Genomic DNA, 13,040 nt, shown 5'->3' with positions numbered 1-13,040 from the left:
ATATAAAATTTCAGAAGGTGTCAACGTATAACTCTTTTTTAAGATTTTAGATAGAAAATTAGAACTTTTTTTTCAGATTTTACGTGCTTTCGTAGGTATTTCCCCCTTGTGTTCCACATAACATCGTCCCTGTGATTTCCTACAGCAATGAAGGTATTTAATTTCAGAAGACAACGGAAATTTTGAACGTACACATGACGTGGAGCTCCAAAATATTTTAAATAATCTTCTGATTACGAATTTGTTGAAGATTTTGTTCAATTTTGAGAAATCAGCGCAAATCATATGACCACCTCTTCCGGGGAGGAAATTTAACCTGTTTTCGGGAAACACATTTGTCAAAAATAACTTCTGGAAGTATATTCTAAATTAGCGGCTCATTCTCCGTCGTATGATATTGCCAAAATTTAATTTTCCCCAATCACAAGAGTTCCAACGATTTGCGGCAGATTAATCCATGGGAGACGAATCTTGCGAGAGAATTTAGCAGTAGCGCTGTTGTATACATATGCACTATGCGAATCGGCAGCGTTGTAAACGTTTTTTTTAAACTAGTATTCATTTTTTTATTTATTCTATTGATTTTATTTATTTTACTATTATATTTTATTATTCTTACTTTATTTTATTTTTTTTTCTATTTTTATTTTTTTAACCTATAATGCGTCTAATCATTCTATTTTTTATACCTATATTAAATCGACATGTTTAAGAACCAAAAGGTAGTGATAGAAGACAATTTCGATAACTCTTTTGAGTTAAGTTTCAAACACGAAAATTTAAAATTTTAATCTTTTAAAATTTAATAATTTTTATAAATTATTATTTTTATTTTTTATAATTTAATTTTTTATATTTTTTAAAATTTTATAGACTGCTTGACAAGGCAAATGTGGTTCAAACTGACCTGTATGGATCGAGAATGCGTAACCGCGTTCGATGCAATTTATAAACGGTATTTATGAGATTATCTCTACTTGATCCTGAAAAAAACCCTCATATTCCTTGCTTAATGTTTGCTCTTGTAATTTAATCTTAAAAGATGCGAGACGAGAAGATGATCTGCCGAGCACTCACGTCCTGGAGTTGTGAACTGTGGGCAATCGGAGGTGCCCTCCTTTGCCATGGAAAGAAGTATGTTGAACATTAGATCCTGAAATTTTCCATTCTGAACACGGAGATATCGCTACTTCCCTGTATCCACAATTAGATAATGTTAAAGAGAAGTGAAATAAAAATTTGTATTTTTGAAAAAAAGGACAGTAAATAAGTCGATGAGACATAAAAAATATGGTGAAATGAATCAGTTATGGTCTTTCTTTTAGGTAAAGGATTATTAGTAAGAACTTGTAAACATTCTTTATCTAGAATTCTTTAAACAGAATGTAGTTCTTTGATAAAAATGAAAATGTGCGATCAATATTTTTTTTGATAGAAAGCACGTCAAAAAGTGCAGATTTGACGAAGGAATCAGCGGATTTCTTCGAGTTTGTGGCGAGGAAAATCACTGGGTAATTGGATTAGGAATTGATGCGTTGAAGGCGTAGCGTCACTATGTATGTGGAACCAACAAAAATTATTTGATTTGCACTACGAGGAGAAGTTCGAGCTTGATTGGAGCAAATTAAATTCATAGTTACAAGAAGTTCTAGAACGACAGCACTATGTATAAACTCACACATTTCATGATTTAAAAAAAAGATAAAGAGTTTCTTAGATGACTTTAAAGGTCTCAGGAGAAAAAAGGGAATTAAATGCATGTGAAATCTAAGGATCTAGTGGGAAATCTGAGCTTTTCTCTGTTCCGGCATTCATTTTCAAGATTTTTAAAAAAAAATTTTCTGTTAAAAATCACAGTTTTCGATCTATTTCCGTGTTTTAAATGTCTTGCGATTACACATTAAAACAAATAAATTGGCTATTATGAATATCAAACGAAATTGAGAAAATCCTAGCCTGCCATATGATTATGTCAATAGACCTAAGAGTTAACCTGCGCTAGATCCGAAATTTTATTCAACTTGCAGCACAGGAAAGAAGTGAGCATAAAGTTCATAGGGAAAAAAGGGCGAAATGAATGAGGAACGTTTGAGAATGAGTGCTAAAGTTGAGAATGACTATGTTTTTAGGATCCCAATCGCTAGTAAAAAATGTATGAATAAATAAGTATCAACAATAAAAAATACATTGTGCAACTGAAGAATCACATCGGGAGGAAAACATCAGGAAGAAAAGGAAGGAGACAGCTGTCTCGAAATTCCTATTTCCACAAAGAATAAAAGCTGATTCTCAAAGAAAAAACTCGCACTTGACATGGATTTTGGAGAGAAACTAACTTTTTTTTTCTTTTTTTTTTTGGGGGGGGGGGAGGGGTAGGGGGAATAGAGGGGAGAAGGAGGACCGTACAAATGAGTCAACGCCATAGTTTAATTAAGTTGTACGAGAAAAATAATTTATAGTCGATTGCGAAGCACAGAACAGCTGCTTTTAAGCAGCCGTTGCAACTTGCTGAGCATAAAATTTGATTTAATCTAAAATGTGCTTGAAACCAGTAGTTGAAGTGTTCTTAGCTAAAGTGTGTTGCAGTGCGTTTTCTAATGAGTTCCAAAAAGAAGAGGAACATGAGGAAGAGGAATTTCCGTGAGTTTATGTTCTATTCAACACTAGGTTCTTGTTTGTTCTTTAGGGTGAGCAAAATTTTTCTCCTCGAACAATTCCACCTCCCTAATCTTAATTGTTTTCATGAAATTTTCATGAAATTTGAGGGTAATTCTTTATAGAGTCTAAAATCACACGTTAAGGAATAAAGAATGAAGCGCTTGGCGTTGATGAATCGGTTTTTAATTTTTAAAATTACATAGTAACGAGTAAAAATTCTAACGTAAGTGCGAATGCGAATTGAGCGCCGATATTCGGGTTTTCATTATTTTTATTGTTCCAAAGCCCGTAAATAACAGTGAACAGCATCGAGCACGTCGTGGATACGAACAAAGTGGTTAATATCGGAAGGAAAATGAGTTATTTCAAAGAAATGGATGTAAGTGTTGTTATGTGAAGCTAAAAGCTAAGAGTGTCCCGTTCTGTGTGCTGTGCTGCCCCCCGTAACTGAGTAGAAGCTGCGCAAAATTCCGAGATGATATTAATTTTGGCATGGCACGCATCAACGCCTTCGCGACTCAACTCAACGCCGCAAAAACATGCACATAATAAACTGCAACGAAGTGAATTTTTTTCTCTAATAATCGTAAATTTAATTGGAGCTGGGGAAAACTACGAGGAAATAAAGCTGGAAACTAACCATTTGGCCTTCTTCAATATAATCAAGAAAAATTAGTGAAAATAAAGAGCAAAATATCTTTTGCTAAAAACTAGAATTCTTGACAATTATTTACTTAAATTTATATTTGTATTCGTATTTAAATTTATTTATGTAAATTAATTAATTAATTAATTAATTAAAATTTATTTATGTATTGAAATTTGTACTCGTATTTATTGTTTGTATTCACTATCTTCTAAAAATTGTATTTTCCAAAATACTTGTCTAAAAACTAGAAGTAGAGAATAAAAAGCTTCACGGATCAACAAAGACCAAATGCTCTAGATACAAATATATAAATAAATAAATAAAAACATAAATGGACATGCGTAGGCAAGAAATATTATGTTATCAGTTAAACGAACATGAAGACTTGGGATATTCTACGAAAATAATCCACAAAGATCACTTCCTGTGGACTTATGAACATCTTCAGTAGGTGATTCTGGATAAATACCAGAAAAAGCTCAATCCCTGTTGGTTATGTATACTAGAGCGTTCTATATGACATATGGACATCGTTTTTTTTCCTTCACTCTACACCATAACCAGGAAATTTATCATGTTGTTAGGGTGGACAGGGGAAAAGAAAAAGAAAAAAGCGAATAAGCCTTCAATTTAGTGTTTGAAATGAACACGAAAACAAAAATAAAACATCCACAATTGAGTTTGGGGAGTCCCAAAATATAAATTAGAAATTAACAAGTGAGTGCATTTGCAATCCACGGGGCTCGGGAGTCCAGGATATATTTCTTTAATTTTTACACTTAATATAAAGTCAAATTTATTAATTTGCCTGCAGTTTGTTTTTTGTTGGGTGAGAGGTGAAAATTGATTTTTTTTTAACGTTTTCATCCGGCTTTCCTGCTCAGATAAGCTTTCAAAAGAAGTAAATCACATCGAGTGCGGAACAGTAAAATAAAAAGAAAAAAATCATTAACACATTCCCACAAAAATCCAAGGTGAGTATCTGAGGTCGAAAAGACTCTCTGTTTCTCTGTTTTCGTTCCGAACTGTCGTTGCTAGAAGGAATGAGGTATATAACTGGCACAATATTAATGAAAAAAAAAACCACAAATAATTTGGTAAACACAAATCACATAAGTTCGTTTTAGAAAATAGGAAACGGTTCCAGCAAAGTATGAAGTGCAACAAGTAGATTTTCTTAGTGACGTCTCAGTAACTTTGCACTAAACCATGCATCCACGAATTTTTGGCAGAAATATCCTTTAAACGAGGCCTTTTTTAAAGGATCATTGCAAAAAGTAATGAGAAAGCTCTATGAACTATAATTTTCTTCTCTTTTTTTTCTCTTTTTCTTCTTTTTTCCAAAGTGCAGAGGACTTTGCTGTCGAGGAATTTCGCTCCCATTCCCCTTGTTTCTTACACAATGTACGGAATACGGTAAGTCGACAAACGTAAGAACAAAGAATTTTCTCCACTAATACGTAGCAAAAGATGGAATATTAACGAAAAGTTTTTTTTTTCTGGAAAGGATGACATATTTCTGAAGAAATAAATGAGACACGTTCCAATCAGTAATTCATCGCACATTTCTGAGAAAATATAAATTTCAAGACATGTCAGATTATTCATGGGACGTTGTGGTGGAGTCCTGAGAGGGTCCCATGATACTTGGATCCTTCTTATAAACTCCTATTCTATTGTAAAAAACCTAAACCAAACCAAAAATTAACCGACATCCAAATAAGAATTGTTATCGGTGTGTTGTTAAAAAATATTAGATGAGAGGAACAGTTCCGTGAAAAACTGTGTTCTCGTTCTCGTTCTCGAGTTTGGAGTAGACGTAAGGCGTATTTAAGGCTCGATCCGCTGTGGTAGGGGTGGTGGGTGGAGCAGTTGGTAAGAGGTGCCGCTGTGACTCCACCCATCGGTCGACGGTTCGAAACCGCCCTAGAGCCAACCAAACCTTTCATCCCGCCGGGGCACCGATTAATTGGTACCAGACTTGTCTGTGTGGATAAAAACCCTGAATAAAAAAGTAAAAAAAAAACATAAAACACGGATAAAGGACCTGGTACGTCGGTTAGCTGTGGGTAAAGATGAAGATGAGGTGGGATGAAGGGTAAAGATTATTCTTACTGGTGAAAAGAAGCCTACAATGGGAATTTCCTTAACACTGCCCTTTCTTGAACCCTGTGGCCATACTCTACACCTGACTAATCCTGATACTAAAGAAACTGTTGAGGCCATCGTGTCCAGCCATTCCATGGGCTGGACACGCGTTCGTAAATTTCAAACGATTCTGGATCGAAGTGAACGCTTTGACCCAGCCGAAGCGGTTTTATTCACGCCAGGCACTTTATTCTTCATCCATGAACTATGAGGAAACAGTGGACGTCAACAACCTTAGTATCAGGATAAATCTAGCCCGGAGTACGGTCAGAGGCTTCGAAAAAAAGAAGCAGCGTTAAGGAAATTGCCGGTGTTCGCTTCTTTCCACCTCCAGGAATAATCGTTATCCTTCATCCTACTGCGATAACAACTAGGTGATGCTAATGTACAGTAAAATGTTCACTGAATTTGTTTGGCTTCTAATAGAATAACAATCTATCATAATGTATATCATATGTCTATTAAAAAAATGTCTATTAAATATAATTGAAAATATGTCTATTAAAAACATATACCTATTATATATCGTATGTACCATAGCAGGCTTCGATGTTTCTATAAATTTGCTGCAGTTCAAAAGAGACAAAAAAGAAAACAAAGAAAACAACTATCTTTAAAATGTCTGAGCTCGAAAGACAAAATTACTCGAAGATTATTACTTCGGTAACTAGAATTAATCCTCATATAGATGATAGAGGTAAACAACTCAAAGAATATACAGCAATGTCAATAGAAGGTCAATCGAATGTCAAAGATTAATACTTCGGAGCAGATGCGATTAAGCTGCCTCCATCCTTAAACAGCTAAGCCGAGCTTATAGCACTATAGGGCTTATTGGACAGCTTGCTGCTCACATTGTACTATTTCTGTCCTGAAAGTCTAATTAGCTGGGAGGATGAGTGCGGCCTCCGTTATGGGAAAGTGGCTAAGTGCAAAACTAAACTAACTTGGTTCTTTTCCCACGTTGGAGTATCCACCCTCAAGATTGAACAATCTTTATGGTGGAAACGTTAAAGGCATCACCCCCAGGAATCTGAGGTGATACGGATTTCAGGTGGGTTGTGCCTATACGGGATTATAGATTGTTTAGAGGAGGGTGATTCTGTCCATTTCTTCCTAATTCCCGTAAAAAACGGCCCGGAAGATGCGGCGCGTGGAGAAGGCGCCGCATCTTCCGGGCCGCTCCAATCGAACTCGCTGTAGAAAATAGCGCTCCGGAACGCTCCAAATCGCATCTTCCAGGCTGTTTGCTACGGTAATTAGGAAGAAATGGACGAAAGAACCCCCCTCCTCATAATCTACGACTCCGTATAAGGGTATCCCATCTGAAACCCGCACCACCCCAGATTCGTGGGTCCCTTTAAAATCCCTTTAATCCCTTTAAATCTCTTGATCCCTTTAAAACAAGTGGTTAAATTGTGAAAAATATGCCGGCTGACCGAGGAAAGAGGAATATTTTCTAGAGTTAACGTTGAAAAAAAAAACAATCGCTGAATCAGTGTAGGGGAAAATGTGTCATGAATAAACGATAATGTTCAATTAAATTTGTAAAGTACGATGAACGCTAACGTTTATATGGATGTGTACGATGAAATAATGTGGGAGAACTGAAAAGTACTTGTTATGATTCCGGGAAGTGTATGGGGAATGTCCCACGATGCGATAGTTTTTCAAAAATCCTTTCAAATAATCGTATCGTACAGCTTTCATGCCGTTTCAGAAAAAAAAAATCGAGTTCATTCACCATAAATTGTGTAAAAGCAAACAAATTTCCACAATTCGATAGGGTTTTTAAAACCTTCTAAATAATCGTCAGGAGCCGATTTTGCGTCGTATAAAACTCGTATAAAATTCCATTTATTTTACAGTAAAGCGTAAAACTAAAGAAATTCCCACGATTCGATGGTTTTTTCCAAAAGAAGATCCTTTCAAATTATTGGTAAGAGCCAATTGTGCGTCGTTTGAGAAATCGAATTAATTTAAGATAAAGTGTGTAAAAGTGAGGAAAATTGCACAATTCGATAGCTTTTTTTGAAAAGAAAATATTTAAAATAATCGTATGAAGCCGGTTTTGCGCCGTTTTAAAAATCGAATTTATTCACAATAAAGTGTGTAAAAGTAAAGAAATTCCCACGATTTGATAGTTTTCCAAAAATTCAACCAAATAAACGTATCGTACAGTTCTCATTTCGTTTTAAATAATCGAAATCATTCACAATAACGTGTGTAAAAGTGATGGAAATCTCACAATTAGATAGTTTTATTTAAATCCTTTCAAATAATCGTATGGAGCCGACTTTGCGTCAATTGAAAAATCGAATTAATTTTTAATAAAGTGGGTAAAAGTGAGGAAAACTGCACAGTTTGATGTCTTTTAGAAAGAAATCCTCTAAAACAATCGCTTGAAAAATCAAATTCATTCACAATTAAGTGTGCAAGGTAAAGAAAATCCTATAATTCGATAGTTTTTTCTTTTGAAAAAAAAATCTCACATAAACGTATGGAGCTGCTTTTGCGTCCTAAAAAAACTCGAGTTCGTTGATAAGGTAAAAAGGGTTGAGAGGGATAAGGTTAAAAGACATAGATATACGTAGAAGCGGAAGCATATACGTCGCCGCGTTGAAAACTAATTGAGGAGGACGGAAACTCTATGCGCCACAAGCTTACGGGGGAAATATGCATACGAATATGTCATACATGTCTGAAGAGATTAAAGAATGCAATAGCACATATTCGCCCGAGTGTACGCACATAAAGTCGTCAAAAGTCCCGTCGAGGGCGTTGACAGAAGTAGTTGTCCACGTTCAATCCGTCTACGGAATAGCACATAATCCTTCCCAGCATTCAGCAGAGGTCGCTGTGCAGACAGAGAGCGCCTCCGGGCATATGTGAAATTATTCACGAACAAATCAGTGGTCTTAGGAAAACTTCACATTTACTATTAATAATTATTAAAGAAAACATTTAATTTTAGCAATTATATAAAAAATTTTGTAATTTTAATTATCCTGATTAATAATTCTGGAGTAATAATAATTTTGCATACAAATCGTTTAATTTTAGCATAACGAAAAATTCTGTGATTCTAATTATTCTGAGTAATAATTTTGAAATTATTATTTTGGAATAATTTTGAGAACATTCCATCACACATACACGCATTCATTCACTCGTTCATTCACCTTTTCATTCATTCATTCATTCATTCATTCATTCACTCACTGATTCATTCATCCACTCATTCATTCATAGATTCGCTAATTAATTTCATTCTCACTCATTCATTTGTTCAATCAAACATTCATTAACTCATTTTTCCATTTATTTACTCATCTATCTATTTATTTATTCAGTTTAGTTGTTGCTTTTTGTTGTTATTTTTTTTGTTTTAGTTTACATTTATTCAGTTATACATGGATCTATTCATCCAGCCAATTATCAGCCTCACTCGTCCATTCATTTATTCATTATTAATGACATGCAATAATAAATTCCAAAGAAAAAATAATACAGTAATTCTTCGATGACTATCTGGGACCCCCTTATTAAACTAGTACAAAGCTCAATAATATCATTATTCGTGATTACAGTAGTGCAACGTAAGCGTAAAAGTTCCTTAACGTTTTTCCGCGTATCATTCTTCCTTCTTCTTCTTTTTTTCTCTTCTTTCTCTTAAGGAATCTTGTTTCGTTCTGTATAAAAAATTTGAAATTGCAAGAAAAAAAATTGCAAAAATTATACCGACCAATCAGAAAGGCCGTGCAAGAATTGTCAGATTGGTGGGCTAGCGTAAAAAGGTCACATAATTTGGTCCAAAGAGTATTATTCCTCGTAAACAAAGAATTTCTACTTGACACAAAAATTGGTAAACAAGGGATTTGCTCCGACACAAAAAATACCAAAAATAAATAAATATAAAAAAATAATGAAAATAATAAAAAATGAATAATTAAATAAAGACCGATCATTCAAAATGGTCGTCTTAGTCCAAGAATTATCGGATTGGCGGCCTAGGGCCGAAAAGGCATATTATATGTATGAGCTATTGGTTGTGAATTCTATTAATATATTTTTAGAAATTTTTTTGATACAGAACTCCCCGAATTTCGATAGTTTTGCAAAATCATTCGAATGCTGTGCTATGCGTGCCGCTCTGGAGAAAAATCCCATTTCAATTCAAATTTTATTAACTTTCACGCCGTGTGGTGGTCGTGAAAAGAATGCGATAGAAACAGAATACTAGACAAACAAATTCCGTGGAATAGCGGATCATAAAAACATCGGACATATTACGTTACATTTTGACGACAACAGGGAAAAAGAAAGGGAAGAAAAGCAACTGGATTCGAGTACTGCACCAAGGAGACCCATTAGCTACAAAGATGCAAGCAACATAAGAGTAAAAATAAAATTTCTCAAATTGTACCTCAGGAAAATATGGGATTTTTGAATTGCTTCATTTATTTTTTTTTCATTATTTGAAAATTCTAAGCCACGAAAACTAGTGTAGAAGAAATGCAGGCGGACGTTGAGCTTGCCGTTTCGGAAGAAAATTCCTCATTTGCGGCAGTGTAAGTGAGAAAAATTTTGTATTCTTCGGAAAAAAATTACCGAGCTTTTCAAATATCCATAAACGTATTTTTAAGAACTTTTCTTGAGATACCTTTAACGTTGAGCCACCACACACACTGCCGAGCGCAAACGTATTCAACCAGGCTGGCCCGGCGCGTCCGCAGCGATTGCGGGCAATGATGTTTGGAGACGACTATAAACGCAACTGAACTGCTTAATCGACTGGCGGCAAACCATTTGAAACAGTCCGCGTGCCTTCGTCTCGTTCGGCCGATTGAACACACATTTGACTCTCTGATTGTATGTTATATGGTGCCATGGATTCCTTTCTCAGTTAGCAGAGGAAGAAAAAAGTTAGCGTTTATAGTCGCCTCCAACAACTACTGTTCGCCTGCGTTGCGGATGCGTCGCGTCAGCGTGGTTGAACACGTTGTCGCCCCATCGACAATGTGTGTCTCAGTGGTGAAGGTGCATATAGAAAAAAAAAACAAAGAAATGAAAAATTTGCCGAGTTGCCCAAAGTTTGCCCAAAATATTTCATATGAGCCTAGTATAAAAAGGATAAGGCCACTGGCGTATCAATCCACTTGGGAAGCGCTCACGCATTTTACTGGAATTAGTAATCGTTGGGGTTTTGAAACGGATTTTGGCCCATACAATGATTTACGAGGACCAGCCTATGAGTTGAATCAGTGTTTTTATCCTCCCAGACAGGTCTGGTACCAATCTATCAGCCTCGGAGGGATGAAAGGCATCGTTGGCACTGGAGCGGTTTCGAACCATCGACCGTGCGGCTACAGCGGACCTCTTACCGACTGCGCCACAGCCGCTCGAGCCTAGTATAAAATGCAAATAAACTACAGCTATAAACTACACCATAGTATAATTTCTATTCTATTTACTTTCCTATTTAATTTCTTTTTTCTTCGGAGGGGGAGGGGAACGGAGTGCGAGCAGCAGGTGTCAGGAATGAAATATTTTCTCTTGATTGGATTAGAAGCCTGAAAAAAGCTTCCCACTCTGCATTATAAAGAAGATATTATTATGTTACAGACATATTGGTAGACGTGCCGAAGTGTTCTGTTACACCCTATGAATGTAATATTCCTAATATGGAGCGGGTAGATGGGACCGTGGGACGTTGTTTTCATGAGTCGTACGTTTCACTGAAGTTGTCAGCTGAATCTTGAAAAAGAAGAGGAAAAAATCTTCAAAAAATAACGTTCCCATGAAGGGTGAATTTAGGATATTTTAAGGGGGTTCGCTGTGTTTTGTTCTCAAATCTAGTATAGGGTCATTGATGGTTTGCTGCCTATATCCTTTCCACGATCCTCGTTTTTATCCCCTGCGGTAAAGTTTTACAGCGAACATCCATTCCTTTTTTTTCCTTTTCATTATTTTCTCACAATATACTATATGAGATTTTTTTCTCACAATATACTATGTGAGAAAATAATGAAAAGGAAAAAAAAGATTGAAGAAGGAATAGTGTGAAATAAAGAGAATTCCAACAAATTAAAGAAAGAAAGATTGTGGTAACGTGGTAAATATCGCATTTCCTGGAGCCGACATCTTTGGTTCTCGGACTTACTTTATAAATCCATTCAGACTTGCACTTTTCACTTCGTACTTTTGAAATTCTCTAAGATTTAATGTTAATAGGTGATTATTAAGCTAGTACAAAAAATAAAGTAAAATAAAGTAGAGAAAAAAGAAATAAAACCAGGAAATAGCAAACAACAGCCGTACGCTCACACATTTTATAAAATATCTGGACCAAAGTCTACGATAATGTTCCACGGATAATTCGGATGAGTGAGCCGAAAAAAGCAGCCGAAACCAAGTTACCTCGCTACCATATACAGCTTTGCAAATGAACAAACAAACGTATCCGTAAACAATGCGTTGTGAAAGAAGGCGGCAGAATTCGTATGGATAGCAGCAGACACTGGAACACTCCTGAATAAAGCATTTCATGGGGATCCCAGCTATCCATGCTAATCAAGGAGCAGGAGGCACCTCCAGGCAGGAAAGGAAAGTGACACAGAATGGTTTGGTTGACACTTCATGGTATGCGTAAAGTCGTAAGCCTTGATTCACTGGTCAAATCCAAAAAAGAAAAAAATGCATGGATAGGAGGTACGGGTGAACTGAAAATTTCACAACTCCGGAGTGGTTTCAGGGGAATAGTTTGGAGGATTAAGACTTTAATTAGAAAATATATCAACTATAATAAATAATATAAATAAATATATAAAATAAATAATAAATAAAGAAAATATAATATAAGATATAATTAGAAAATATAATCCTACTGAACAGTTCCAGGATGTTCTAAGATGTTTTCTAAAAATTCACACATTATCCTCGTAGTCATGAGGCGGCAAGATCCACAAATAATCCTAAAAACGATAGGCTTTTCGTGGTGAATGTTGAGAGTTCTTAAGCACTGAGACATTTTTCATCAGAAGAGGATCGCTCAGTCATTCTTGCGACGTCGAAACGGAACGTACAGAAAAAAGGTCATTATTTACACAGTTTCAGTTAAACGATGAGGTGTAGGAAGAAAAAACGGGATCAGTGACCGTTGGAACGGCAATTTAGTGTCTTAGATAAGAAGAATAGGTGTCAGAAGAGTGACAAATATGAATAATATAAATAATAATAATAAATAGGATATATGGCAATGAATACAAATATAATAGTGTAAATGTAACAGCAGCATAGCTTTTCGAAAATTGTTCGTCAGCTTTTGAAATTTTTTAGGTGACTCTCATCAATCCGCTTAGCGTAATATCGAAAGAAGATGCTCGCATCCACAATCACAATCCTAGAGGGCAATAAAGCTAAGGATAAAGTTTCTGGCGTTAATCAATCCGCTTGGGACCCGCTACCACGTTCACTTCAGTTCGGAATCGTTTGGGGTTTACGAACGTGTAACTAGCCTCAACAATGACTTGCGAGTGGCTAGCCGATTTGTCAAGTCAGTGCTTTTATCCTCCCAGACAAGCAC

The 13,040-nt window shown here is 35.7% G+C and overlaps 1 protein-coding gene across 1 annotated transcript in view; it reads right to left on the bottom strand.

Annotated features, from left to right (window-relative positions):
• Nucleotides 1-13,040, bottom strand: part of RB195_000174 (uncharacterized protein) — a gene marked incomplete at both ends in the record, with an annotated part of 54,251 nt that overhangs the window by 4,982 nt on the left and 36,229 nt on the right. Inside the window, 2 exons of the mRNA XM_064196364.1 lie at nt 908-983; nt 1,078-1,153. Of these exons, the coding sequence (XP_064052245.1) occupies nt 908-983; nt 1,078-1,153 (152 nt within the window). The remainder of the gene's footprint in view (nt 1-907; nt 984-1,077; nt 1,154-13,040) is intronic.

This window comes from Necator americanus, chromosome IV (assembly GCF_031761385.1).
Source record: "Necator americanus strain Aroian chromosome IV, whole genome shotgun sequence".
In the NCBI taxonomy this organism is placed as follows: domain Eukaryota; kingdom Metazoa; phylum Nematoda; class Chromadorea; order Rhabditida; family Ancylostomatidae; genus Necator; species Necator americanus.
Note: the sequence above shows the minus strand (reverse complement) of the source record. Positions and strands in the feature narration are given on the sequence as shown.